This window comes from Pseudomicrostroma glucosiphilum (assembly GCF_003144135.1).
Source record: "Pseudomicrostroma glucosiphilum strain MCA 4718 unplaced genomic scaffold BCV69scaffold_4, whole genome shotgun sequence".
Classification (NCBI taxonomy): domain Eukaryota; kingdom Fungi; phylum Basidiomycota; class Exobasidiomycetes; order Microstromatales; family Microstromataceae; genus Microstroma; species Microstroma glucosiphilum.
The window spans coordinates 22,112-50,017 of record NW_020289916.1 but is presented as its reverse complement, the minus strand read 5'-3'; the positions used below and the strand labels follow the sequence as shown (position 1 = coordinate 50,017).

Sequence of the window (27,906 nt, the reverse complement as noted above, 5' to 3'; positions counted from 1 at the left end):
TGTGAACACAGTACGTGGGCCTTGCGATGGGGTGCCCGTTCAGTCAGAGACCTTTCGCCCGACTCAGCAATGTATATCGCCCTCACGAGCGTTACTCAATGTCATATCCGACCGTTGTTGAGCGATATGAGTGATTTAGTTATCTGGAAGATGACCGCCTACCATTTCAGTCTGTCTAGTATACTGCCCCACCAGCCATGATGCTACGACGCGATGGTGGTGCCGCCTCCACTTGGTCGGTGAAGTGTTGCTCTCTGCTTGCCGCGCCCAAAGAGCAACACGGGCCACAGCAAAAGTCTCGTACTCTCCTTGTATCCCTTCTTTTGCATGCCTTGTTGAGCTCTTCCACTTGTCTCTCGCCAGTCTCGTCGTACCATGTCTGCCTCTCCGTCAGACCTGACACAGGGAGCCCGCAAGCGTGCCAATGGCGCTGCCAGCCATACAGGGCAGTACGCGCCTCTAAGCGACGGAGCATCGGGCGCTCGCAGTCAGCCGGCTGCCCCAGCACCTCTGGCAGGCAAGATCCGCATCTTTGTCACGCTCGGCTTGCTCCTCTTGACCTTCTCGTCACTATCTGCGGGAAGGTTGAGAGATATCTTCGGCGGAACAACGCCTTGGTCAAAGGCTACACCGCCGTCGGGATCACACGCAAGCTCGTCCCTCTCCTCCTCTCCGGCTGCTGGTACACCTCCTGCCGACGGTGTTCCCACCTCGGAGGATGGGCTACCCTCTCTGCACCGCCGCGTGGTGGCGATCGCAGATATTCACGGCTCCCTCACCAACCTCCTGACCATCCTTTCCATGACCCACCTCATCACCCAATCCTCCTCCAGCAGCTCCAGTGCGACTTCCGACCCCTCGGTAGTTTGGTCTCCTCTGGGAGCGGACGACGTCCTCGTCTCTACGGGGGACAATGTCGATCGCGGAGACGACACGATTCAAATCTACAAGCTGTGGGAGAATCTTCGTGGCCAGGCTGGGGAGGAGAGGGTACGGACCTGTTTGGGCAACCACGAGGTGATGAACGCTCTAGGCGACTGGCGCTACGTCACTCCAGGGGACATCAAGTCCTTCGGTGGAGAGAAGGCGCGCAGACATGCCATGAGCTCGCAGGGCTGGGTAGGCCGCAATTGGCTAGATCACTACAATCTCTCTTACTCGGTCGATCTTCTCGATGCTGCCAAAGTGCGCGAGCTCCAAAGCTCCTCCTCGTCGTCGGTGAGAGAGAAGGGTATCCCTCCACTCCCCTCTTCATACGCTCCACCGCGAACAAACTTTGTGCACGGCGGCCTGCACCCAAGCTTCACCTCTCGTCACTCCCTCTCGGAGCTAAACGCCATCTCCCACTCCTTCCTAACAAAAGCCCTCGATGCAGCAGCTCAGGGTATCGAATTGCGCGGGTACTTACCCCCCGGCACAACACAGGAGGAGATGGCCATGTGGGGTGAGAAGGGTCCGTATTGGTATCGTGGCTACTCGTATGAAAAGGAAGTGGACGCCTGTCGCATTGCCAAGGAGGCAATGGAGGGATTGAAGGAGGGAGTGGGACAGATTGTCATGGGCCAGTGAGTACCCAAGTAGCCCAGAGCAACACTCCTAGCCATTTCGGCTGACCGGGTATTACCCCACGCTTCTCCCCTGCGCAGCACTCCAACCTTTGAACACTTCGTGCACCGCTGTCCCCCGCGGTACGAAGCCTCAACGCCCACGCGCCCTATCCCTCCCCTCTCTAGCCCGCCTCTCATCAATCTCATAGACACGGGCATCTCTCCAGCATACAGCGGTGTCCTCTCTTCGCTCGTATTCGAAACGTGGCTTCACCCCGAGAAGAAGCGGAACACCCCAGAGGAAGCGGCAGTGGAAGAAGAGGGTGAGGGGACGTGGGAGTGGGTAGAGAAGAGGACGATGCGTGCACTGTACAAGGAGCAGGGAAGCGCGCCGGGCAAGGGAGAGTGGGAGGATCTCGTCTTTGAAGGACGCAGAGTCATTGTGTAGAAGACGGCCGCCCGTCAAGCGAATGGACAGATGTAGATACAGTCGCCTTGCATATAAGCACATCACCGTCACGCTTCTATAGGATGTATGCATTGGCTGTTGCGCTCACAATCACTGAGGTCCAGGAGGTATCACCCCCTCAGCATCAATTTGCCTCTGCTCCTCCTCCGCCCCTAGCTGTCCCCCGGGTCTGCTCTGCGTCATTGCTTTATTCTGACTATCCCACAGATCTCTATAAAGTCCCCCTTCCTCCAGCAAATCCTCATGCCGACCTTGTTGCGCCACTTTGCCTCCAATGCCAAGGACGATGATCAAGTCTGCATCGGAGACGGTTCGTAGTCTGTGCGCTACAAAGATGGCTGTACGTTTACTCTGTAGGAGCGAGGCATTGAGGTCCTTCATCAATTCCGTCTCGGTGAAAGTATCGAGGGCAGAGGTGGCTTCATCGAGGAAGAGGATTTCGGGATCCTTGAGGAGTAGGCGGGCAATGGCCAGTCGTTGCTTCTCCCCACCTGAGATCATCAGACCGCGCTCGCCGACTTTTGTCTCGTACCCTTCGGGGAGGGAACGGAGGATGGTGTCGAGCTTGGCGCGACGAGCTGCCTCTTCGACTTCTGCATCGGTGGCGTCTAGACGTCCATACCTGATGTTGTGCCGGATATCGTCATTGAACAGCGGTGTGTCCTGCGGGACGACACCGATGGCTTTGCGAAGGGACACTAGCGAAACCTTCGTGATGTCTTGTCCATCAATGAGGATGCGGCCACTCTGTGGAGTGTAAAAGCGGAACAGCAGTCGGAAGATGGTGGATTTACCACATCCTGACGGGCCTACAAAGGCCGTCTTGAGCCCAGCTGGGATGGTGAAGCTGCAATTCTTGAAGATGGGTCGATCGGGATGGTAGCCGAAGGTAACGTTCTCAAAGACGATTTCACCGCCATTGGTCACCTGCAGATCGGGAGCGTTGGGGTCGTCTTTGACTGCCACGGGCACGTTTTCGAGGTTGAACATCGTCTCCATGTCGATCAGAGATTGACGCAACTCTCTATACACTGTGCCCAGGAAATTGAGAGGAAGAGAGAGCTGGAAGACCAGCTGGTTCACAAGGACAAGGTCACCGACCGTCATTGTCCCTGATCATTAGGAGAGGAACAGGCACGAGTGATGAGTGATCTTCTGATCCCGGCGCAGTTGACTTCCAACCTCCTTCCACCAGTGTACTCACCTGCCATGACTCCCTGGGCAGCCATGAACATCATCAGCGTCAGACTGCTCGAGAAGATGACGCTCTGACCGCTGTTGAGGGCGGAAAGACTCGTGGCAACTTTGACGCTGGCCTTTTCATACTCTTCCAGTGCCTTGTCGTATTTCTTGATCTCGTATGCCTCATTGTTAAAGTACTTTACCGCTTCGTAATTCAGCAGCGAGTCGACGCTCGTCGTCGCTCCTCTATTGTCGGCAGCGTTCGCTTCCTTACGGAAGCGCGTCCGCCAAGAGGTCGTCTTGATTGTGAACCAGGAGTAGCCTGCCATTGTGATGACGGTCACTGTTGCGAAAGTTGGACCACACTTGTAGGAGAGGATTCCACAGACCATGGAGATCTCGAGGGCAGTGGGGATGATGTGGAAGACAATCGAGGTAAGCAGGAAAGAGATACCCTTGGTTCCTCGATCGATGGCTCTTGTGAGACCACCCGTCTGGCGGGAGAGGTGCCACCCAAGGTCGAGACGCAGGAGGTGTGTAAAGACCGACCGCGCTACCCGTCGAATGGATCGTTGAGCAACGGACGCGAAGACGGCATTTCGCAGCTCAGAGAAGAGCGACGCTCCGATACGAGCCAGACCATCTGATGAAGTCACGAGAAGGAGAAGGAAGCCGGATCAGAAGGAAGAAATGCAGCTCGCAGCACTCGTATGGTCAGCTTACATCCGAGGATGGCCGAGCCAGCTATGACCCAAGCCGTGGCAGGGTTAGCCATGTCCAGTGGCTCTGCCAAGCCGCTGTTCAGATTGTCGATGATGCTCTTGAAGAAGAACGGAACTTGAACGTTGAGCAGCTGTGGAGATGTGAGAGGATCATGGTCAGCGCTACCGTTACTCGTCTGGCGTCTCTTCGGGCTCCGTTCTCCTGCTCACCTTTCCACCGATGAGGAGACTGAGCGCGAGGACTACCCTAATCTTTGCTCCCCTCTCATCTTTGGGCCAGATGTGGCCAATGAGTCTTTTGACTATCTTCCAATCCGTCTCTCGCTGTTGTTTCACCGTCTTGTCATCAAGTGTGGAGAGCTTGAGCGGATCCTCCCCGGAGTTGTCCTTCTTGGCAGCAGGAGACTTGGGAGTGGTGACTGCCTCTGCTGCTGCTCCTGCTGCTCCTGGCTCTTGCTTAGTACGCAATGTGGCTCCATCTGGCTTGCCGCCCTTCGATGATGCTGATTGAGAGACGGTGGAATGTGGGTCGTCTTGTTCTGCTAGCGAGCGGTATGATCTTGTGATTAGGTCTGGACGAGAGGGGATGTGGGAGGGGAGTGCGACATGCGCCGAGGCAGTGGTAGTCCTCGACTTGTGTTTCTTGTATATGCTTGCATTCGATGCAGATCTAAGTGGCTGTGTCGCTCTTGTCGTCGAGAAGGGACAGCGATGTGAAGTTGGGCATGACAAGAGTGGCCGGGTATGTTGCTGGTAACCGGAGAGGTAATGGTGTGACCGGGATGCTATGCGTGGTGCTGCGAGATTCAAGGAGCTGACAGCCAGCAGCGTCGATGCCACCATGACGCGGGCGACACCGAAGAAGAGAGGAGGAGGTTCCTGTAGCAACGATGGTCGATACGAAGGCGATGCTACCAGAGGTGACCAGCGCCCTCGACTGCGACCTTCTCTGGCCGCCGTTGGCCGCCCGCCTTTCCGCACGGCGGTCGAGCCACCCGGCCATTGCCTTGCGCAAGAAGCCGCCTGCACTCGGCCGGTTCAGCCCAGCCCAAGCCACGCGGACAAAGCCGGAACGGAAGCGTCATGCGCACGATCGACGGGAAGCCTGGACGCGAGGCAGGGACCAAGGAAGCACTCACTTCGCTCACCCACTCACTTCTTCCTATTCCCCCCACCATCACCGCCTGCAGGGGCTGATAGCATTGCAAGGCCATCACAGAGCGCGCAGTACTTGCCATGGCGTCGCCGTACGCTGCGGCGATCCCCTCGCCTCTGCCTGCCAACGACTACGCCGACTACCTCATCCACCACACCAACAACCTCGCTCTCCCAGGCATAGACACTGTCCCCTCGCTCCTCTCTCTCCTGTCCCTCTTCCCTTCTCCTTCCACACCCTCACCCACTTACCTGGCACTACGCTCGCCACTACCAGAGAAGATCGTCAGTGAGCTACGGAGATGCAGGGGCTACCTCAAGACAGAGTGGGAAGAGATTGCTACTGGCAGGATAAAGGCCCTCCTCTTCCTCGGCAGGGCAGCAGCCTGTAGGGATGCACAGGATCTCAATGGGGAGAGGGAAGAGCTGCACAGGGCATACGAAAGCTACGAAGCAGTAGTGGGAACATTCCTTCGCCAGCTCACCTCGCTGCCGCAGACGACTTCGGCTCGGCCATACCTCGCACTGCTGATCAAAGTGCTGCTAGACTTGCGGGCACTGGCCCTGCTCGCAGACAAGGTACTACAGACTGCTGCCACTTCGTCGGCTACTTCTGTCTTGGCACCTGGCAGCAGTCAGCCACAACCGCATCTCGAGGCGACGGCGAGACAGCTCAATAAGGCATTCACCGCCTGTGTGGCCGATCGCAATGCTGACATTGAGCTCAGTAGGAAATGGGCCACGTACAGGATCGTAGCCATCCTCTTCAGGACTTATTTCAAGGTAAGTGACAGGCGCAGGAAAGACTTCCTCACATCGTCCTCAGCTGACTCTCACCTCTCCTACTCTCCCTCCTCTGTTACTCCAGCTCAAGTCACTCCCTCTCTGTCGCAACATCCTTCGGGCCCTCTCAGCTTCAGCCGACCTCCCACCCCTCTCCGCATTCCCTCGAGCCGATCGCGTCACCTTCCGTTACTACACGGGCATGCTCCATTTCCTAGGTCAAGAATACCCAAAGGCCCTGACGGACCTCACCTACGCCTACGACAATTGTCATAGCGCTGCAAGGAACCAACAGGTACAGATCCTCCTCCCCTTGATCCCGCTGCAGCTCCTGCTGAGGGGTAGACTACCCAGTCCGCAACTCCTCGGGAGTGACAAGAGGCTACAAGCCCTCTATGCGCCCTTTTGCGATGCTATTCGCGGTGAAGCATCCTCCTCTGCCTCTTCCTCCTCCTCAACCGGTCCCTCCCTCTCCTCCTTCGAGGCGTACCTAGCCTCACCCCGCCTAGAGCGCATCCTCGTGCAAAAGGGACTCTACCTCGCCATCGAGGCCTTTCGTCCCATTTTACTACGCTGTGTCCTCAAGCGACTCTGGGTGGTGCGAGAAAAGGCGACAAGGCTCAGCTTTGAAGAAGTGTATAGGTCGCTCAAGTTTGCTGGGTGGAAGTCGTCATCTTCTGACTCCTCGTTTGGGTTAGAGGAGAACGGCAAGAGTGGAGCAAGTGGAGGAGATACTTTTGAGCAATCTGCACCGGAGATTGAGTGGCTCCTGGGAGGGCTGATTGCCAATGGCTACATGAAGGGCTATCTGAGTCATGAGCGTCGCATGCTCGTGCTGAGTAACACGAATGCCTTCCCCCCGCTGAGGGATGTTGCGCTGGGACCGGGGGCGGGGGGAATTGTTGGTTAGGAGGAAGAGGAGGAGGAAGAGATAGAGACAGGGGTGGAGTGCGGAGACTGGTACGCGAGAGGGAAGACCACCTTACCTTTCCCCACTCCGTTCCTACTCTATCATGTCATCCTCTTCATTTCATACCACCTTGCCCTCAACACCTCCGCGTAGATTCGCAATCAGACGCGTATTCGTTCAAAGCAGATGTGAGTGAGTGTGAAACGATGCAAAATATGGTATGTAAGTATTCGAGGTGATGACAAGTGATGCAAGAGAAGTTGAAGCAGTAGCGAGTAGCGAGTAGCGACGGTCATCGCGATGAGAGGTGCGCGAGTGGACACCAAGTGAGACTGGAACAAAGGGATGAGGGGAGGGGAGCATCGCCTTGCTCAAGTCCCACCGGCAGCGCTGCCCGTAGTAGCAAAGCTATAGATGTTGACCTGACTATCATCACTTCCACTAATCACTTTATCATCTCCAATCTGCACGCACGTCACCGGTCCTCTATGTTCGCAAATGGAGAACAGATGTTTCCCCGTCGCCAATTCCCAGATCTTCAATGTGGCATCGTGGGAGGCAGTGGCTAGTCGGAGCCGGTCGGTGGAGAGGGCCCAGAGACCTGCCATGTGCCCAAAGAGGGTGCGGATGCAGATCCCCGTGCGCACGTCCCAGATCTTGATCGTGTTGTCCAGAGAGCAGGAGAAGAGCATAGGACGAAGATTTTGATGACCAGCAGCTCCTGCCCCTGCGGCACTTGCACTGGAGGTGGCACCACTCCCGCCCATAGAGGCAGAGGGGCCGCCTGTGTTGGTAGACTGAGACGAGATGTTGTTGCCGAGCCCTCCGCTAGAAGGAGGTACGTGACTCCGCTGTACAGCTCGCTTGGCCGCTCCCCACTCCAAGTCGCCCATCTCAGCATCGATGGGAAGCGCATCCACCAAACCCGCACTCTCCAGCCTCTCTTGCAGTTTCGCCAGCTGGGGCTCGATCTTGCGTCGTCGCGGAGAAGCATACAGCGCAGGACCCTGCCCTTGTAGTTGGCGCAGCTGTGTGCGATGTTGACCCGAGGCGGCGGGATGGTAGAAGTGATCAGGGATAGCAGGCGCAGTGCCGGTGTTGGCCGCACGACCGCCCGGTACGGCGGATGGATTGTAGCCACACGATTGACCGCCTGGCGCGGCTCTGGCTGCCCCCATGGTGCCCCCAATGATGTTTGCATTGTCGGCATGCTGATGTGACTCTTCGGGAGTCATGAAGTAGGTCGACTCGTCTGAGGATCCGGGCCCACTAGGTCTTCCTCGATCATCAGAAGCCGCGTCAACATTGGCTCCGTTAGGACCTACATTGCCGCCCTTTGCTAGTGCTTCCACTACCTCTTCCGGCATATGGACCAGCGACAGGCCCTGGCATTGACCGACGTGTCCGGTGAAGACCATCAGACATTCATTGTGACCCAAATCCCAGAGTCTGATAGTGCCGTCATCACTCGCCGAGAACAAGAAGGTATCTTCAGCGCCATCAGAGTCGACAGATTTCTTCTTCGATCCGGACCACAAGGTGACGGCATTGACCCAATCCGTGTGACCTCGCAGAGTGTGGCATTGTCCCGTCTTGAAGTTCCAGATCTTGATATTCGAGTCCGCCGAGCCGCTCGCAAGCAGATGATCGTTGAAATTGAGACAGACGATGCCTTCGGTATGACCTTCGAGCGTCCGGACGAGGGCTCCTGTGCGCCAGTTCCAGATCTTGAGCGTGCGGTCCATCGAGCCGGTGATGAGCTTTGCTTCGTCGAATTGAAGACAGCGCACACCTCGCGTGTGTCCTCGCAGCACGCGCAACTCTTCGCCCGTGTCCATGTTCCAGATCCTGGCTGTTCGATCGTACGAGCCGGTGATGACGATAGGGAAAGACGGATGTACGAGAGACTCGTTGAACTGCAGACACATGATACCATCCGTGTGGCCCTTGAGAGTCCTCACAGTATACCGACCCCTCCTCCAATTCCTCTCAATCGCTAATCGCTCGCAGTAGACTGACTTCCAAGGTCTCGTGGCAGGCACAGCAGACATACTCGCTTTGCCGCTGCCACGACTTGACGAAGGCTCCGTGCTTGCTTCGCGAGAAGCCTCGTTGCATTGACGCTTCTTGGGCGGGGCAAGCGCGTCATCGACCGACATTGACGTCGATGTTGGAGGCTTCATCTCTTCGTCCATTTGAGGAGATGGGCTCGAAGTGCGGGAATTGTGGGCTGTACCCGCTCGGGAATGCTTTTCTAGTGCAGCGGCATTGGCAGCAGCCGTAATGCTCCTCTTGAGACTACCCGTCCCGCTGCTTGCTTCCTCCGCCTCTGTACCGCCACTGGTAGCAGCAGCTGCTCCTGATGAAGGACTTGCATCCGCCGCTGTCTGGCTCTTGCCCTGCAAGTCTGCATTGCTGTAAGTCAATTGACGGCTCTCAGGAGTGCCTGCAAGCGGTGCTGGTCCCTTCTGTCGTCTCCTCTTTTCGCTCAGCAATGGCAAACCCCATCCACACTTCTCGCACTTCCTCTCAATGTGCTGTTCGCACATGTTTCTCCAGAGAAGGTCATCGTCCGCCAGTGCTTTCCAAGTTCTCGACACTTGAGCTGCGCGGCCTAGAGACATGGCATCCAGGTGTCCCATGACCTTCAAGGAGACTTCTCGCGGGAAGAGTGAGAACGGGTCGATGCGAATGGCCAGAGCTAGTTCCGAAGAAAGCAAGGAGAGCTGACTGAAACAACACATGCTCAGGATCCCTTGCAGGATGAGCGCTCGACGAGCATGTGATGACGATGAGAAGATCGACCAGACTGTATTGACTGCCGTTTGGTCTGCAAGTGGGAGAGCTTCGATGGACTAGCAGAGGATGAAGAGAGGGAGCGTGCCAGCATCGGTGAGTACGAGGAAATGGACACACCCGCTCACTCCAACTTCTTCTTTGCTTTCATCAAATGATGTACCGTCACTTCTATGGCTCGTGATTCATGTGAAGAATATATCAAGGCCTCAAACTGGACGGAGAGTGTGGTTCGCTCTCGCAACTACCCAGGATCAGAAGACTCTCACCCCGAAAGGCTCGAATCTCTGCCATATGCGAAGGCCAAGCCATGGATGGGGCAATGGCCCTCGTATGGAGGTCTGCATAACTCTACTCTACTCGCACCCCATCTCCTCTTTGACGGACTTCATTGGGTCGTACTCACTCTTTGTAGTTTGCCCACAGTGCCTTCGTCTGCCATCCTCTGATGCCTGATACACAGCTTACGAGCGGCAGGAGGATGCAGCGGATTCGCAGCGGCAAGATCCCCTTGATTCGATGCTCTCCTCGGTGTGCTACCTGCACTTGGCATTCGCTCTGCTGAAGATCCGCTAGGAGCGCGACGATGTACAGCCTCTGCTTCAGCAGCTTCCTCCTCCTCTTGATCGGGAATCATTTTGTTCTCGTCCTTGCCTCTCAGTCCAGCTCCCTCAGCAGGCAGCTCCATCGTGCCACCTCCAAGGCGCACCTGAGATCGACCCGAGAGAGAGTCAGAACGACTCACACTACCGCTCGCCTCTGATGCTTCGCCTACATTGTCCAATCCATACCCAGCTGAGACATCCAACGCTTTGCGCGACGAGGTGTCGCAGTCAATTGGAGCGGGCGAAGAGGAAGCAAGAGAGCTTTGATGATGGTGGCGATGATGGAGTGATCGCGGAGAAGGACGTGGTGCTGGCCCATCATCCTGATCAACAGAACTCTCCTGGGGGCCATTGACGTCAGTCGATGAGGATGCATTGGCGAGGGGGCGGGGACCAGTTGACCTTCCTCGGGACTGAGCAGCGGCGGCGGCGGCGGCATTGGCCGTAGCTGTGGCGCTGGAACTGCGAACATGACTACCTTTGCCTGCTCTTAGTTGACCGAGTAGGGCCCAACCATCTCCCCTCTCCTGTATAGGCACTTTGCTTGCAATGGCAGCAGACATGTGTCCTCTTTGTTGCGATCGAGGATCTAAGAGGACTTCGTCTTCGTCGTCGTCGTCTGATGCGGCAGCGGCAGCCACGGACTGTGAGATGGCAGAGAGGATCAGCTCCTGCTGTTGAATGGGAGGCGTCGCCACAGACAGGTCCTGGAGTGCTTCTGATGCTCTGGGTATAGAGTCAAAGGAGAGAAAGGGAGTGGCGAGGGACTTGTTGTTATGTGCAGAAGGGGTATGATATGAGTTGTGGGATCCCGCTGTTGCAGTTGCCCCTTGCGAGTCGTGATCCATTGGCTCGTCTTGGGTGAATTGGTATTGCTCAGTCGTCTCGGAACGTGTCGATCTCGACGACGAGGCCTCGCTTGACGCCATGGCGGTGCGAGACGGGGAGGTGGAGGCGGGGTTGCGAGGAGGTATAGCCTGTGGCGGGATCGATCACTGTGGTTGCTGCCTGTGGTGGGTAGTGACTATGGTACAATGGGTATGGCGTGTGTCGCTGCTGAGCGTTGCGTGCTCGGCTGAAAGGATTGCGAGTGGGCGGCGTGCAAGTGCTGCTTCTGCTCTCACACCGTCGGGGAGGAACAAGACATTCCTGGCACGGGAAGAGGCCAGTAGAATACAGATGATGGGCCTTTGTCGAGTCTAGATCGGCCGGGAAGTGCAGGGAAAGGCCGTAGGAAGGAGGGAGAGATGGCCCAGCGGGATGGAAGGCAAATTAAGGCTGGTATTCCCTCGTCGTGACCTGCCCGGCCATAACTCTCACGCCCGCCATGGATCGGAACGGACCGTGGGGGCGCGCGCCACAGGCACAGGCAGAAGCAGAAGCAGGAGCGGGAGCAGGAGCGGGAGCAGGAGCTCTGGCTCTGGAGGCTCCGCCTGCGCCTAGATCCGCCCTGACGCCAAGGGAAAGCCGACGATGCCTGACTGCTGCTGCTGCTCCTCGAGTTCTGGCCAGGTTATCTGACTCTAAGATCAGTCGCTAATCATCGCCCCAGCAGTAGGACAATGAGGCACGACTCGCAATCTGCAAACCAAGTCTCTCTCCATTGGAATTAGCGGGTGGGGCCGCCACCGAGACTCAAGGCCACCGTAGGTCACATCCGCTCTCTTCCTCTAATACGACCTCTTGCACTGTTCACTTCAAGGCACACACTTCCCGCCATGTTTCTTTGGTCTTTTGAGTATGTTCTGTGCATTCAAGGGCCTCAAGGGTGATGATGAGGGACCTCTAAAGGCTCTCAGATGGAATAGTACATGAACAAGAGCGAGCCAGGGAGCCGGCAAGCTATGCAAGGTGGGCGGACAAGTGGCGGCAGTCCGAAGAGCAATGCCCTCTCTACTCCTCGACTGATGTGGAGATGATGCTAGTGAAAAGAGACGTGACGGAGAAGCGACTGTAGAGAAGAGAAAAGGAGACAATGCGTCTGCCTTCTTCTTTAAGCCGACTTCATCTCAACGTCACCCTTTCCAGCAGCCTTGGCCTTGCCGGCAGCCTTGCGCGAGATGATGTTGGTGCTGGAAGAGAAGAGTAGATGATGTGGGTCAGCAAGGATGAAGGCTGGCTTGGTGTGGCCTCTTATGCATGTGCAGCAGACACATCCCACTCGTGTCCTCCCTGGATATGCCAGATTGTTGGCACCTCGTGTAAAGGTACCGCCGCCTCTGCCCAACAAGACCTCTGCTGAGCCTCCATCTCCATGGCAGACCGATGCAATGGCTCCCATGATCATCTCCTGCCCTTTGCTCCGCTCCGTTGATGAGCTGCCCTTCTGTCCCTTTTGCCCTGCCTGCTGCTTGCTACCGTCTCAAGAGACGAGACTTTGATCATCTCAGCTGGAAGTTGATACTCACCGGTCCTTGTCCATCTTCATCTTGGTGATCACAACGTTCGAGGGGTGGACGGGGAAGGGCACCGAGGTACCGTTGGTCTTCTCACGGACCACACGCTCGACGTGGACGACCCACTTCTTGCGGTAGACCTGGGTGACCTTGCCCTCACGGCCCTTGTGGGAGCCACGGACAATGAGGACCTCGTCGTCCTTGTGGATGGGGATGGAGCGGATCTGAGAAGGGGAAGGTCGGAATCAATGTCAGTATCTCTGAGCTAGATGACTTGGAGTGAGATAGTGGGAGTCGCAATAGCAGGCTGAGGCCTGAAGGACTGCGAAGTCGCAGCTAAGACAGCGGCTTCTTCCTCCATTCCCCCATCCTGATGTGCAGCACCGATCATCTTTCGGCGTGGAACAGCCATCCACTGCGCTGTACACGGCAGCCTACGATGGACTCGGCTCTATCGCGGTTGAGCTGAGAGCAGGGTGGACAGGCCGGCCCTCTGTCTCGAGTCATCTCAACCCATGACCAAGCGAGTCTTGCTCGTCCTCCCAATACCCAGAACCTTCCTTTATCCATCCGATCTCCATGTTTCCCTGGTCCTGTTGTTCCTTCGTAAGACCTTGTCGCAGTCCCATACGTGGAAAGACAGTAGGACATGGAAATACTCACTCCATGTTCCTCCCTCAGAGGCTTGGAGAGGGACGAGCTCATGATCTTCCTCCTGAGGTGGGAGGGAGCCGTGAAGTGAATCTTTCGCTGGGTGCGTCGAGAAGAGGAGACCATCTTGAAGTATGTGTGAGGGGGGGAGGTGTTGGGTGAAGGGAAAGGGGAGAGTAGGATCGTTGTAGCCTCGAGTTTCTTGGCCGGGGCGTGTGGGACAAGTCGCAGGGCTGAATTCTTCGGCCTGCCCGCCTGCCTGCCCGCACTCGCCCGCACGCCTGGGCTGCGAGCCATGCGCCTGCTCGCCCAGAGGCCACTCCAGCGCGCGGTCTGCGGTTCGTCCCGTGGTTTCCAACTCCGCTCCCGTCCTACCATGCTCGCCTTCACCACCCGGAATGAGCACACCTAGGACAGCAGGATGATCTGCGGATGTATCATGATGATAGACAGAATTTGCATATGCATGCGGGTACTTAGCGATAACAACAACAAGACAAGGTGGGGCAAACATGGTGACGTTCGCCTCTATATGATACAAGATGTCGCGACTCTGCACCGATCCCCCTTAGTGCCGACCTTCACCGCTTCCCCTGTCCCTGAGCCGCTGCTCCATTGGGCAGCTGACTAGCACCTCCACCATTGGCATTCGGCGTCTCCTCTTCTCGCCATGCTTCTACACCCGCCACGCTCATCTCCACAACTGCCCAAGCGGCTCGGACCACCTTGACATGCCAGCCCCTGCGCCTGGCATAGCCCAACCCTTGGCGTGTCCGCTTCAGAGCCTCATCGGTGGCTCGCTTAGTGAGCGAGTACCTCTCGTCGACGGAGTGCAGAAGTGCCAGCAGTTGCGAGGACAATGAAGCCAATTGCGACGGGAGAGGAGAGTGCTTTAGAGCTCGTGCAAAGGACGCGGAGAGGAGGATGAGCTGATCCTCGGGCATATTTCTCATGTCCTCCTCAGTCACTGCAGCCAGCGCCGCATGGTCAGCCAGGATCGCTTCATCCGACTGTCCCTTGCGTTCCTGCTGTCGTGCCTTCGTCAAAGCAGCGTCTTGGCGAGCAGCTTCGTCTGCAGCCGAGGATAGGCAGCCGTAAAGCGTAGAAGCAGTCGAGGAAGCCAGAGCCATGGCGAGATCCCACTGAAGGCCATTACCCGCGCCGCCAGACCTATTCGTCCTCTTGGCCGGAGCAGCTGGTGCTACTGCAACTGCGGTTTGGTCCATAGTGAGAAGTGGCCTGTCCTGCTTTGAGAGAGCCAAGTTGTCCTCAGCCACCTCCCCAATGATCTTTGCACCAGGCACTGTACTGGACTCTAGAGGAGCCTGGGCCTTATCAGCAGGCACTGGAGGCACAAACCTCGACAGACCGCTGCCGACGAGTCCAAGTCCGGCTGCTGCGACGGTAAAAGTCAACTCTAGGGCAGAGTAGGCGACCGTGGAAGCCAGCATATTGCCTGACTGGCTCGAAGCATCTCCATTCGTCGGGATGCGTGGTCCGCTATTGGTCTTGGCTGATCTTCCGCTTTGAGAGCCCCCAGTCATCCTGGCCTCAGCTCTTCTGAGCTCAGTCTCCAGCAACTCCCGTAGTCTCTCTTCCCTTGCGGCCTCAGTAGCTGGACCAGCGCTGCTGCCGCCATCAAGCAAGGAGTTCTGCTCATCACCTCCAATGTCTCGCAAGACCTCCTGCAGCTTAGCCCGGAGTGCGTCCCGCTCCTTCTCGGGAAGTTGAGCCGCATCCCGGCTTGGCAGTGCTGAGAGCAGGTAAGAAAGCGAGGACAAGTATAGAGAGAGGGAGAAATTATCCTCCTCATCGTCTTCTTCGTCATCGTCATCGGTCTCGCTCAGGTCATCGTAGTCATCATCGTCTTGGTAGAGGAAGTCTTCGTCGCTCGAGTGTGGTGAATTGGGAGTCGTCCGAGGCCGAAGAGGAATGCTCTTTGGAGGCGAGCTCGAAACTTTGGCTGAGCCTTGCTTCCTCCAGTATAGACTGCCAAAGTTGGAGCCTCCCTCTCCGTCGCTCAAGGCTCCATACTCAGACAGAGTCTTGATCCTGCCCAGGAGGGTGGATCGTTGTCGCCTTTCTTTCTCTGCTATCGATGCTCGTCGAATTCGCTCGGCGGCTCTAGCTTTCCTCCTCCGCTCCTTCTCTCGGCGTATCCGTTCGTCCTCTTCTGCCGCTTCTGCCGCTTCCATCGCAAGGCTGGCAGCCTTGTCTATCCTGCGCCTATCTAGGCGGACAGACCCCCGACGCGCGGACGGCAGGGCAGCTAGTTGCTTGTCTCCATCCTTGGGGAGAGGAACGAGTTGCTGCTGTCCGACAGTCTGTAGCTCCGGGGAACGACCTCCAGCTGGTGAATGCGAGTCGTTAGTGGAGCGCCCCTTTCCAGGAACCCAAGCAGCCGCTAGATTACGAAGAGAGGCGAGATTGCGCGAGCTGAAGGACTGGCGAAGGCTCGGCGCTTCTTCGACTCGCTCCTGCATTGGTGATGCTAGACTGGGAAGATCGGGTACTGGCGGCGGAGCGTCAGCTGATCCGGCCAGCGCCCTGCGATTGCCTCGCGGTGTGGAAGGTGCAGACTTGGTCTGAAATTGTGCACGCCGAGACTTCTTTGCTGCAGCTGATCTATCCCTCCTGCTATTCATGACGTCGGCTGGGTCAATTCCACTTGGGGTCGCACTGCCTCCCTGAGATGCTGCTGAGGATGCGCTGGACGGCAGCGTCAAGCTAGTCTTGGCTGCCTCTGCTAGAGACGAGTCGTCTGATCTGGAAGCAGATGAAGAATTCCGGCTCGATCTCGACATTGGCTTCGAAGTAGATGCTGTTGAAGGAGCGAAGAATTCTGCAATGTAAGGACTTTGGGGGAAATCGACTGTGGGCTCGGCAGCAAGAGACGGGCTGGCGAAAGAGTAAGGAGTGGGGTTAGTGATCAGCATGCAAATATGTGTCAGTCACCGCTGCGAGCCTTGGCTTTCAGCATTTGTATCCGCTCACCTCTTGCGCTGATTGCTGCGTTGGGTAAAGGACTCGTCTGCCCAAGACAAGTCACTCTGAGCAATATCAATATCCTCCACCCTGACCTTGCTCGACTGCGCCTCTTGCATCTCAGCTTCTTTATGCCCTCCTGCTGAAGGAAGCTGCGATCTCCAGATGGATCTCGAGAGCATCATTGCAGTAGTTGTGAGGTGTCCTTGTCTGCCCCAGAAAGAGGCGCCTGGGGCGCGATATCAATTGCTTCCCGAGAATGGTACGGAGGTAAATATGCGGAGCCCCTCCGACGGAACTGAGGAAGAGTGTTTTGACTGCTTATCTGGGAGTCATCGCGGGCGGCCAACGAGAGCAGAGGATGAATCCGTCAAGGAAGAGGATGATGGATTGGATTCGATATCAAGGAGGCGGAGCGGCGAGATGGCGACGATGTTTGTTGTGGTAGAGACAGGACCCCAAAGACCATCCCTCCATCCTCCATCAACCTCGGCAGACACAACAGGCGGAGTCGACGATCACGCTCCTCGCTTTGACGGAAGCAGGGCGGCGTGCAGCATCTCGCCGAGGGGGAAAGTGCGCCCCACACAACTGAGCGTGAAACCAGCCACGGCCGCCCAGCCACGCCACGCCTACACCCAGCAGGATGGGCGAGGCGGGAAGGCAGGCAGGCAAGAGGCCATCATCGCTAGGCAGAGCTCCAAGTCATTCAAGAACAGACAATGGACAGAGAGAGGAGAAGAGTAAATACAGGCAACAGCAATCTATTTTCACAGTCACATCCCTCACGACTCTGAATCCTGCTTGATCGCTCCCTCCGTCGATGACAAGGCCCGCTGCACCGCCTTGTTTGTGCTCTCGCGTCCCTTGCCCGCCGTCCTGCTCTTCAGACCCCTCAGGGCAGGCAGCAGCTTGATGCTCAGGTCCTTGCCAGCATCGCCCTTACCCGACTGACCACCTCCCACAAGAGTCGAGAGCAACGTGCACGTATTCTCTGCAAACTCAATGGGCACATCTCTCCCCTTCTTTGCACCTTGCTCCGACCCGGTAGAAGAGTCAGAGGAAGCAGAGGCATGGCACAGCACTTCGTACAAAACATCAGCAGCACTGTCCGAGGCTGCAGTGACAGTGGTCGAAGAGTAGGTCGACATCATCGAGTCCATCGTTGAGCTCCTAGCGGGCGGAGCTCGGTTCAGCAGATCATGAGCATTGCCCTGGGCGCCCGAGGGGGGTGTATCTTTGCCCTCGCCCTCCACTGTCGCAGACTCATCGATGCTCCGTCCATGACGCTCCTTGCCGAGAAGCGCGCCGGCAATAATGACCGCTCTCTCTGCACTCTCAGAGCTGGCCAAGAGTGTAAGACCGATGATGGCCTCATTGAGCAGGATAGGGTACTTGTTTCCTCGCCGCAACATATCGCAGAGCGCGTCGATGACATTGCTGTCTCCAATCCTGGTCCGGGCATCCGACAGATCGACGTCGTCTTCTCGTTCGTCTTCGGGTTGGTGCTGTTCTTCATGATTGGAAGAAGCCCAAAGAGTCCGTATGATGTTGACTAGGACCCTGGTAGCCTCCAACTTGGTCGGAGTATCCTCCGTTCTGTTGATCAGATCTAGCAGGGCGTCCAGGGTGCTCTTCTTACCCTCCCCCGCAGAATGGCAAATAGCAAAGACATTGCGTTCCATTCCGCCACGAGGAGAGTAGGCAAGATGCTTTGCGATACCCACAGCAGCAAATTGGATTGGCTGAGCGTGATCCTTGTCCTTCATCAGAAACGAAGTGAGGGAATCGAAGATGCCCGATGCACCGATCACCTTCTTGTTTGCTACTGGGATGCAAAGATTCTTGAGAAGACCAAGAGCCGCGTGCGAGAGAAGCATGGAACTCTTGCCCCGGAGCAAAGAGACTAGAAGTGGCACCAGATCATGCTCCTTCACGAGAGACACACAGTTCGCGTCTTTAGAACACGGCGCAAAGATGAGAAAGAATTACGTGTCGTGTCAGCGTTGTTCAAGGCCTCCGTGCCTCCGATCAATCTTTCACTCACCACTTCTCGCCAAATTCGCAACGGAGAGCAGGGCGCAAGACACCAGATCTTCTCGCTTGGACCGATCAATCTGCAGCCAGGTCTTCATTCTCCGCAAGAACGGAGAGGCTCCGCCATCACCAAAGAGCTCTGCCATGTTCTCGTCCTCACCTACAAGCGAGACGACTGCCTTGACAGCATTCGACTTTGCCCTTGAGACCTCCTTCGCCATCATTGACACATCCTCGACCTCCAGCCCATACTGTTCAAGTAGACCAGGCGCGGGAGAGGCGTTCGTACCGAAAGGGCTGGTTCCCTTCTCGATGAAGTTCAAGAGCTCGTTCAGCTTGGGGAGCCCGTTGCGTTTGAACTTCACGGCGGCTGGAGCGTTGCCTTGATAGATGTTGGCGCAGGCCTCGAGCAATTCTCCACAGAGCGACAGTATAGTCAGATCTGCGTCCAAGAAAGGTGCTGCATCCTCTGGGCCATCAGAGTCCGGATCCTCAAGGTGCGGTGAAGGATCGTCCGCGGAGGATCTATCCGCTGGCATGAATCCTCTCAGAGCGCGAGGGAGCCAAGTCCACGCCTGGTCGTGAGATGCCAACGCTGCCTTCGAGAAGAGAGTCAACATCGAGGTGTCAATCTCTTCGCCCCCGCCATGTGCAGCCTTTGCATCCTCCAATTCAAAATTCAAAAGGTCCTCGATGATCCTGGCCGCCCAAGAAGCGACTTCGGCACCTGACTCCACTCTATCCCACTGCCCTGATGGCGGCTGCCACTCAACCTGGTCCTCTTCTTTGGGATCTTGACCCAGAATTGAACGGAGCGCAAGCCCAGGAGAGTAGATACGAGGATCGGTAGCTACCTCCAGCAGAGTCAGAATGGTCCCTGCTTCAGGCATGTCGAAAGGACCCCCACCCCCGTCGGGTCGATTTGGATCTGATGCATGGTGATGCGAATTGTGCCAATTGGGATGCGCCGCCCGATGATCCTCTTCCGTTAGACCTTTCCCGTCGCCTCCGTTGTTGTGGTGGGCAAAGCGTTTGCTGCCTGCAGGAGGCAATTTGAGTAGCCATCTTCGGCTTTCACTGTGGTCCAATTGGAGGTTCAAGAGCGCACCCATAGCAGTTTTGAGCAGTAGTAGGGTCGAACTGCTGAAACAGCCATCGGCAGAGGGTGACGACTCGAGCGTGTTCTTGATGAGACGAAGCACGAAGAGGGGAACATCGTGGGCAACCAGCTCGGATCGATTGTCGTCTGTTGCAAGGCATGTGACAGACAGGGTCAGTGTTGGCACTCAGAACAGCAGCAATACTGGAAGCACTCGAAGCACTCACCATTGTCTATGCAAAGATTTGCCAGACTTCTCAAGCACTGAATCTGAGCCATGTTGATCCCGTCCAATTTGGCAGCGGCCTCTGACAGCGAAGACTCTGCAGAAGAGCCTCTCTTGTGACTTCTGCTAGCCTGTGCCGCATTCTGTGGCACCGGCGAAGACGCAGGCACATCGTGTTGAGTCATGGTCAGAGAGAACAAGGTCAAGAGGTGGATGACGAAGGACGTCTTTCCCATAGGCTCCCTGAGCTCTTCTGCTCTCAAAGCGTCGGCAACCACTTTGACGGTATCCGCCACCTGGACCCACAGCTCATTATGTGTTCTGGGTCTGACCGATTCCTTGTCCTTCTTCCTCTTGTCTGAGCTGCTCTTTTTGCTCGAGGCGGGTGAGGATTCTCGGCTGTCCCCCTTGGGCGGACTTGAGCTCAAGTCGAGCTGTGATCGCTCACTGGCCGGCGACATCATCACCGTGTTCGAGCGAGAGCCGTCTGTTGTCAAAGCATCGCCTCCATCCTCACGATTGCTGTCGCTGGACCGACGTGGAGACGACGGCGTGGATTGCCTGCTGCTACCGGAGGAGGAACCAAGCTTTCGTTGCTTTGAGAGTGAACTCTGGGAGCTGGACGTCCTGAGCCTCTCTTCGCCAGACTGACTACGAGAGCTTGAGGCCTTGATGGTTGAAGAAGATGAAGGTGTGATCGTCTTGTCACTAGACTCGCTACGCTTCTCGTCCGGCTTGCTTGCCGACCATTTTGGTTCGGGTAGGCCGTGCTCGGATGAGATGACCAGGATGGAGTGCAGATGAGGGTGAATGAGCGAAGAAAGAGGAGGTTGGTGGTGATTGTTCTTCCCTTCCTCGTCCTGATCTGTATGCCTCTGAGCCGACATGGCTGCAGTATGAATCTCGAGGCAACCAAGGTCGAGTAGCGGGAGAAGCAAGGGAGAGAAGATCAGGAAGCATCAGATGCTGCAGCACACAGCCCGACACGCACAGGGCACGGCCACCCTTCTCACGCTGGTCCTGATGCCAGCACCGCACGTAGGACACAGGCTTCTGGTCAGTCAATTCTGAGATCACTGTTTGTCTGCCGATCTTCAAGAGCTGCTTCAACACAGACTTCGGTAGAACAGGACCTCGTTGAGGGGGTCGTACTATTGAGCTAGCTTCCGTTCCGATGTGGTCATGGCGGAAGCAGTGCACGCGCCCACTTCCGTCCCCACAACCGCTCCACCCAAACATCGCCCTTGTTCCGACAAGACAAGGCAAACTCCCCTCTTGCATGCCAATTCTTGAACCACTCATCTCTCCTTCGCCAGCGGAACCTTGCAAAGTTGGTACACGAGCAGAGCAAGGCGGTGCCTTGATGTCTTCCGATGCGCCTCACATGACAAGCCGGGCTGGACCCGGCAGAGGCGGCCTACGGGATGGCAGTGATACTGGTCACGGGCGGCCTCTCAGCACCATCACCGCATCGGACTTCGACGATGAAGTCGACGCTGAAAGTGAGAGGCAAGAGGGGAGCTCAGCAGGATCCATTATAGTAGCAGAAACATCACCTGTGAGTGTTTGCAGGGTGCATATGTCCGTGTTCCGTACGGTCAAGAAGCTCATCGGAGCCACGAACAGGATAAAGTGATGCGTTTTTGACGGCAATACGGCCCTGTCTGCACCCAATATCCTATCTTAAAGAGTCGCGCTCGAAGAACAGATCAAGACCTGATGGTATGTATCTCTCCGCAAGATTTGACATCTCACATCCGTTGCATAGACTTACCGAGACGCTTTCACACTTCAGGACCAAGTGTATGAGCTCTTTGATCGTTTCGTACCTAGCGGGGCCCAGGGCGACCTCGACAGCCCCAATGCTTCCCTCGATGAAACCTCAGCAAGCGACTCGCCCCGCAATCGTACAGTGTTCTCTCGAGACTTGCCTCACCTGCTCAGCGAATACGAGACTCAGCAGGGCAAGCCGCTCATCGAAGACGACAGCCGGCCTCAGCTCGAGCAATTCTGTCAGCAGTTTCCAGACCACGCCATTAGCTGTAACGATCTGATCAACATGATCAGGGGTCTTGAACAAGCTCGGCTCGCTGCGCTTGCTGCAAGCGATGGAGAAGCTTCAGGCGACGATTCTCTGAATTCGATAGCAGGAAGAGGTGGACCTGCATCCCGTTTGTCCAATCACAGTCGAGCGTCTAGCTCTGGTGATTCTAGTGAGGTACACGATGGTATGAGGGAGCCTGAGACCTCCTCGTATCCCCCGACAAGCTCAACACCCCCACGGGATAGGAAAACCAGCAGCTCTCCGACCAGACCAGATTATCTCAGGTCTCAGAGCATGCAAGCCGATTTGACCCTTCCAGGCCCTGCACCTCGGCTGCCCACAAGCCACCGTGTTGCTCTTGTTTCCGCTTCAGCTTCTCCGACCCGGACCAGAACAACCTCAGCCTCGGCGGCTCCTACGTCGGAGCGAGAGAAAGGGCAGTCGTTCCTACATACCAATCAGAATCGAAGCTTGAGTCAACAAAGCGACACCGGCAGGACTTCCAGCAAAGACGTCCTGAGAGGGAAAGGCAACGCACCTCCTTCTTCGTGGCAGAGACCCCGGCCTCAAGCTCTCGCTTCTACTGGCAAAATCAGAAGGACTAGTGATGCCAGTGCAGCCTCCAGCCTCGATCGGGAGCATGACAACAGCGGACGTCCCCAGAGCGCTCGGAGTGTTTCGTCGCAGCCTTGGTCTGACTCGGGCGGCAGCCCTGGCATAGGCTCGCACCGCAAGTCTCCCTCTGCCTACGTCTTCCCACGAGCAACCAGTCCAGGAGACGAGACATGGTACGCAGAGCAAGAGGAGAAGTACGAGTATATGTCCGATCGAGAAAGAACCCGCTCCACCTCATCTCGGGCGGCCAGCCCCGATCAGCGCGAGAAGCTCGGCTTCCAGTCGTTCGCTTCCCTTTCCTCTTCACGTGGCCCAAGCGGAGGTGTCATCACGTCTCCGAGACGCAGCGATGTCCGCTCCTTTTCGCAGACTGTGCAGTCCAATTTCGACGACGACAGTGGCTCGGATACATTGGCAGACCTTCAAAGGCGGTATGAACATCTCGCTCGTCTACTTCAGGAGAAGGAGCGATCATTCGAAGATTCGCAGAGCTATCACGAGAGCTCCATTGCCGAGCTGGAGTCGAGAGTTGAGACGTTGCAGGGGCGCATACACAGTCTGAGCAAGACCAGCGATGAGATGAAGCAAAGGGAGCAGCGATACCTCGACGAAATCTCTCGTTTGGAGAGTGACCTTGCCACAAGTCAGAAGAGGTGCGAAACACTGGAGCGCCTGAGGGATATGGCTCAGCAAGAGACTTCGGCACGCGAAGCCTCCATCGTCGTTCTGCAGGGCAAGGTCAACGACCTTCAGGAGCGTATCACCGCAATGGACAGGGAGGAAGCGGCACACCTGGACAATGAGAGGGAATGGGAAACTGACCGAGATCGATATAGAAAGGAGATTGAGAAGCTTCGGAGCGATCTCAGAGGGGCCCTGGACAAAGAAGCGCAGATCGAAACCTTGGTCATCGAAAAGGACGCACTGGAAGCTCAGTTGAGGGCGCTACAAAATGACCTCGAGGAGGCAAGGAGCCGTTCGGGCTTCTTGATCAATGGCAGAGGAAGTGAAAGTCTGCCAGGCACGGTCTCAAAGCGGCTCGGAAGAGAGCTGGCAGGCGCTCTAGAGAACATAATGGATGAGCCCGCGGAAGGCGCAGTGGACGCTGAACCCAATCACGCGGTCGAAGATGGCGAAGCGAGCGATCCGGACGAGAGCCTCGAGAGTGTCATTGTCACAACCACGAGGCGGCGGCGGGTCCATCAACGCACAGAGAGGGTGCTCACAGAGATTGCGACACAGACGGAGGCGGCGGAGCCGGACAGCACGCCTCGTCCTGCTGACGAGCCCAGCCCTCCGACCTACGATGAGGCTGCCCTGGAGGAATCAGTGCTGGCAAGGATGCACCCTGCGTGCCACAAGACGATGATCCCCGAGACAACGAGCGAGCTTCCCCCGCGTACCACGCTCGGCTCGGTGTTCAATATGAACAGGTTTCCAGAGCGTGAAAGGGCAAGAACACCGTACGAAGACCTCACGAGAAGGGTTGGCTTGCGATGTGTGGTGCTGGAGAAGGCTTTGGACGAGCAGGGGGACTCGCAAGGCCAAGCGGGAGGCGTCTCTTCTTCTGCTCCTTCTCCCCCAAGCGTCAGCCGGAGTGAACGCAACGACGTCGTCTCCCAATTGCTGGGAATCGGCGCCTCGAGGGTGCGTGGCTGCCTGCCGGAATCATTACAAGCTAAGCTGTCTTCGATGGCTGCTCCCGATACTTTCTCTCGACTGCTCGTCTGGAGCCTCTGCGTATTGGCAGGTGGTCTCATCTTGGGCAATCTGCTGTCCCCTCGTCAGCAGCACATTCATTATCACGGAACAGCTGGCGGCGTGCACGAAGAGGGCACATCTTGGACGCTGATGAACACCTTTGCAGGGCACGGTCCCGAATACTTTGAGCCTGGTGGCGCCGTCATGGGTGTGGTGGAGAGGTACTTGCGGTCAGCACCTGGGGACCGTCCTGAGTTAGTGCCAATCTAGGGGTGCCCCTGGCTGGGACTGTCCTATTCGCCTATTCCTTCTATTGTGCAATGCGCTGCTTGAAGCACGGTGCGCTATCACTATCATTTTGCACTAATGCACACCTTTCATTTGCCTGATGTGCAGGCGACGGCTACCAAGTGCCAAGGCCTGCCGGAGGTCCTTTCCGCACTTCTTGGGTGCATGTGCTTCTCCTGCACGCCTGCCGTGTCCGGTGTATGGCCTTGTGCCTGTCACGAATGTACCTGAGCATCGCAGAAGGTTTAGTACGAATGAGTTTGCGGATCACGACAGTCTCAAGTGGGATTCACTATGTCCTTTGTACTGCCTTGGACCATTGACTCCCTTGCTGTCGTCGCGGGTGTGATCTATCTATCTTCCTGCTGCAAGGGCGGAACAAGGTTCGAGGCAGCGTCGAGGGGCCCTGGGCGCGTCGTGTGTGTGTGTGTGTGTTGCTGTGAAACGTCATGGCTGGTGGCCGGACTCCGCGATTCCGACGCCCGTATGTCCGCGGCTCTGTAGGTGCCTGTGTTCGTTTTTGTGCGAGGGTGGGTGGATGGGGGGGGAACTCTTGTGCGGCATTCGCTCTGCCGCCACATCTCTCCGACGGCGCTTGGCCTTGGCGTGCACGGCAGGGGAGGCAGGCCAGCCGCGTGCCGCGCTCTGCCGTCCGCCTGGCCCTTAGACGATCACTTTCTCTGAGCCATCCGTGCCCAGAGGGTGGTGCCTGCTGCCACGCTCCTCCTCCTCCTCCTCCTGTCTGCTGCTCCCACCACCATTACTGTCAGCATCACCACCACCACCTTCTGGCTCAAGGAGTGCCATTAGCTGCGTCCTATCCTTCCTCTCTTCTCCTCCATCCGCAAATTCTCGTCACGACCACTCCTCCACAGGCACAGGCATACACACCTTTACGGAATATTAGCTTTCCCGACACGACGCGCCTCGTCTGCTGGCCACCCATTCTTCCACCCATCCACTTCTCTCTCATCTGCTCCAATTCTCACCGCAACAGAGCTACAGTGTCAAAAACATCCTTTGCGCACTCCTCCTTTGACCCACAGCTGTCAGACGTGAAAGTGGCCTCCCATACGTGTGCACAACTTCGCACAAGATGTCAGGCTACCGTCCGGCCCCGGCCCGATCACCCACGGAGGACCAGATGTACTCCAGTGGCAACCTCACCGCCTCTAGCTACCCGAGCAGCGCGACGCGCTCCTCCAACTACTCACATGGCAACTCTGGTTCAGGGAAGACGTCAGTGTTGAGCTCTAACATCATCCCTCCTGGGGCGAGGAGCGGCGGTGAGGGAGAGTTGGGACCTTACAGCGCTCTCAGAACCCGGAGCGCTGCTTCATCTCATAGCTCGTCGGGCAACAACGCCGCTGGCGCTGGCAATAGTGGTATGATCGCCCTCATCGGGGAGAAGGAGGCCGATGATTATTTGGTCAGTGGAGAGAGAAGAAGAGACTGAGGGAGCTCTGTACTCTGCGCGGGATGCGACGCGACTGACAATTCTCTACCTCTGCCCTTTACGTCTTTCAGCACGAGGGAGACGCCGACAAGCGAAGCTACGCCATCTCGGCTCGTGGTGTGGCCAATGCTCTTACCCTCTTTGTCCTCACACTAGGCCTGCTGATGCTCTTCGCAGGTTACCCAATCCTGGCAGCCGTAGAGAAAATCTTCGACTCGGATCTCATCTCCAACCTCAATGGTACCGGTCAAGTGGCCGTCTTCAGCAACCTGGCAAGTCTCATTGACTCGGACACCCCCGAGGCGGCCAAGAGTTGGACAAATCCCATCAACGGCGACACCTATCATCTTGTCTTTTCAGACGAGTTCGAAGTCGAAGGCAGGACCTTTTGGGAAGGGGACGACCCCTTCTGGACCGCCGTCGACCTCTGGTACTCTGGAACGGCTGACTTTGAGTGGTACACTCCTGAGCAGGTCAACACCACTGGCGGCTACCTCATGATCACAATGGACGACAAGCCTACCCACAACCTCAACTTCCGCTCCGGCATGATTCAGTCCTGGAACAAGTTCTGCTTCCAAGGTGGCTACATCGAGTGGTCCGTCGTCCAGCCCGGAACACCCCAAACCACTGGATACTGGCCGGCGACCTGGCTTCTAGGAAATCTTGGACGCGCAGTGGGTATTGTTTGTTTGCATTGTTAGTACGTTCTTCCTGTTCCTCGACGCTGACCTTCTCGCTCTGTCATGTCAGGGTTACCTCGCGTCGACGGACGGTATGTGGCCGTACAGCTACCAGTCCTGCGATACGGGCATCCTGCCGAATCAGACGTGGCTGAACGGGACTGGCCCGGACCAGGCTCTGCACTCCACTGCGCCTTATGCCCTTTCCAGTGGCCAGATTTCGCAATTGCCTGGCATGCGCTTCCCGGCTTGCACTTGCCCAGACCAAGGTCACCCGGGACCCAACCGCATGGTCGGGCGCTCGGCTCCCGAAATCGACTGTATCGAGGCTCAGATTCAGGTACACGCCGGCAAACGACGGTCTTACTCGTCTCAGTCGCTGCAGACGGCTCCTTTCGATGTGAACTACTTCTGGGGCAACACCTCTGAATACGCTACCATCTACAATGACACTACGAGCACGATCAACTCTTACGTCGGAGGTCCCCTGCAGGAGTCCGTCTCTACAGTCTCATTGAATCCCGATCGGGGCTTCCAGGACACCGACAATGAGTTCGTTACCTATGGCATCCAATACGACCCTGACTGGGACGCCAACGGGCAAGGCTCAGTGACCTGGTTCATCGATGGCAAGGCTACTTGGACTGTTCATGGCAGTGCCATTGGCCCGTCGCCAGACATGGACATTGGCCAAAGGACAGTACCCACCGAGCCGATGTACATCGTCATGAACCTCGGCATGTCAGACGGTTTCCAGACGGTCTACTTCGACAGCACAGCCCCAGATGCGGACATGGCAGTCGTCTTCCCCGCGGTGATGCTCTTCGATTACGTTCGGGTGTATCAAGTCGATGGCGGAACAGACCGCGTTGGCTGCGATCCTTCCGATCACCCAACTGCAGACTACATTGCGGCGCACCCAGCACTGTACCAGAATCAAAATCTGACGAGCTACAACGCCAGCGGATATGCGATGCCCACAAACGAGTACTACACAGGATGTTCATAGCTGGGCACGCCTCGTCGTGTTGTGCTGACGCAATGCAAGCCGACATGAGATCATTGGGTGCATGAAATTAGGGCCGGGGTCAGGGTCCTGCTTGACGACCTCATTGCAACGTCCTACGACTCTGCAAGAGGCCATGAGTGACAGGAAGGAGGTGCCTCTGTCCGACAGAGTCCGATGCGCGATTGGATCTGGCCCCTATGCAATGCAATCTCGCGGCCCTTCTCTCTCGGCGGGCTCACCTCCCGTGCGGTATTAGCATCTCTTTACGGACTCTGCAACCATCAGGAAGCCACTGAAACCTAGTCACAATCTGCCTGCTTTGCGGGGTGGAACTTTGCGCGCCATCTGTCTACGTCCGGCTACAGTCTCTCCCTTCTCCCCTTGCCACACGGCCCCTCCTGTTCTTCCTTTGCCCATGTCGCGACTGTACCCACGTTGCATGCCAATCTTCCCCACACGCGTGGACGGATCGTGTGCCCCTTTTCCCTCCTGCCATGATCGAGACGTGTTCGCTTGCACTGGTTAGCCACACCTTGCTTCCTCGCCT

At 56.8% G+C, this 27,906-nt stretch overlaps 9 protein-coding genes across 9 annotated transcripts; 4 read left to right on the top strand and 5 right to left on the bottom strand.

Moving 5' to 3' along the window:
* The first annotated feature begins 290 nt into the window (after positions 1–290).
* Positions 291–2,141, top strand: BCV69DRAFT_311415 (hypothetical protein). The gene is made up of 2 exons (XM_025494861.1): positions 291–1,565; positions 1,647–2,141. The coding sequence occupies exons 1-2, from the start codon at positions 376–378 to the stop codon at positions 1,993–1,995; spliced, it is 1,539 nt and encodes a 512-aa protein (XP_025348841.1). The 5' UTR covers positions 291–375; the 3' UTR covers positions 1,996–2,141.
* BCV69DRAFT_281616 (P-loop containing nucleoside triphosphate hydrolase protein) lies at positions 1,992–4,841 on the bottom strand. The gene is made up of 4 exons (XM_025492041.1): positions 4,131–4,841; positions 3,922–4,051; positions 3,221–3,841; positions 1,992–3,128 (listed from the first exon to the last, which is right to left on the bottom strand). The coding sequence occupies exons 1-4, from the start codon at positions 4,761–4,763 to the stop codon at positions 2,107–2,109; spliced, it is 2,406 nt and encodes an 801-aa protein (XP_025348840.1). The 5' UTR covers positions 4,764–4,841; the 3' UTR covers positions 1,992–2,106.
* Positions 4,842–5,156: 315 nt separating this feature from the next.
* On the top strand, positions 5,157–7,232 carry BCV69DRAFT_306785 (hypothetical protein; the record flags this gene model as incomplete). The annotated part of the gene is made up of 2 exons (XM_025494688.1): positions 5,157–5,858; positions 5,944–7,232. The coding sequence occupies 2 exons, from the start codon at positions 5,157–5,159 to the stop codon at positions 6,766–6,768; spliced, it is 1,527 nt and encodes a 508-aa protein (XP_025348839.1). The 3' UTR covers positions 6,769–7,232.
* On the bottom strand, positions 6,944–11,317 carry BCV69DRAFT_281614 (WD40 repeat-like protein). Its single transcript, XM_025492040.1, has 2 exons — positions 9,971–11,317; positions 6,944–9,623 (listed from the first exon to the last, which is right to left on the bottom strand). The coding sequence occupies exons 1-2, from the start codon at positions 11,096–11,098 to the stop codon at positions 7,140–7,142; spliced, it is 3,612 nt and encodes a 1,203-aa protein (XP_025348838.1). The 5' UTR covers positions 11,099–11,317; the 3' UTR covers positions 6,944–7,139.
* Positions 11,318–12,102: 785 nt separating this feature from the next.
* BCV69DRAFT_281612 (ribosomal protein L24) lies at positions 12,103–13,346 on the bottom strand. Its single transcript, XM_025492039.1, has 3 exons — positions 13,229–13,346; positions 12,578–12,789; positions 12,103–12,241 (listed from the first exon to the last, which is right to left on the bottom strand). Exons 1-3 carry the CDS (start codon positions 13,340–13,342, stop codon positions 12,163–12,165), a joined length of 405 nt encoding a protein of 134 aa, XP_025348837.1. The 5' UTR covers positions 13,343–13,346; the 3' UTR covers positions 12,103–12,162.
* Positions 13,347–13,762: 416 nt separating this feature from the next.
* BCV69DRAFT_311410 (hypothetical protein) lies at positions 13,763–16,672 on the bottom strand. Its single transcript, XM_025494860.1, has 2 exons — positions 16,211–16,672; positions 13,763–16,114 (listed from the first exon to the last, which is right to left on the bottom strand). Exons 1-2 carry the CDS (start codon positions 16,384–16,386, stop codon positions 13,798–13,800), a joined length of 2,493 nt encoding a protein of 830 aa, XP_025348836.1. The 5' UTR covers positions 16,387–16,672; the 3' UTR covers positions 13,763–13,797.
* A 220-nt stretch (positions 16,673–16,892) lies between these two features.
* BCV69DRAFT_311409 (hypothetical protein) lies at positions 16,893–20,500 on the bottom strand. Its single transcript, XM_025494859.1, has 3 exons — positions 19,565–20,500; positions 18,249–19,484; positions 16,893–18,158 (listed from the first exon to the last, which is right to left on the bottom strand). Exons 1-3 carry the CDS (start codon positions 20,448–20,450, stop codon positions 16,987–16,989), a joined length of 3,294 nt encoding a protein of 1,097 aa, XP_025348835.1. The 5' UTR covers positions 20,451–20,500; the 3' UTR covers positions 16,893–16,986.
* A 616-nt stretch (positions 20,501–21,116) lies between these two features.
* On the top strand, positions 21,117–24,479 carry BCV69DRAFT_281609 (hypothetical protein). The gene is made up of 2 exons (XM_025492038.1): positions 21,117–21,285; positions 21,359–24,479. The coding sequence occupies exons 1-2, from the start codon at positions 21,283–21,285 to the stop codon at positions 24,191–24,193; spliced, it is 2,838 nt and encodes a 945-aa protein (XP_025348834.1). The 5' UTR covers positions 21,117–21,282; the 3' UTR covers positions 24,194–24,479.
* A 685-nt stretch (positions 24,480–25,164) lies between these two features.
* BCV69DRAFT_151901 (beta-glucan synthesis-associated) lies at positions 25,165–27,823 on the top strand. Its single transcript, XM_025489356.1, has 3 exons — positions 25,165–25,640; positions 25,739–26,344; positions 26,421–27,823. Exons 1-3 carry the CDS (start codon positions 25,308–25,310, stop codon positions 27,357–27,359), a joined length of 1,878 nt encoding a protein of 625 aa, XP_025348833.1. The 5' UTR covers positions 25,165–25,307; the 3' UTR covers positions 27,360–27,823.
* The last annotated feature ends 83 nt before the right edge of the window (positions 27,824–27,906 follow it).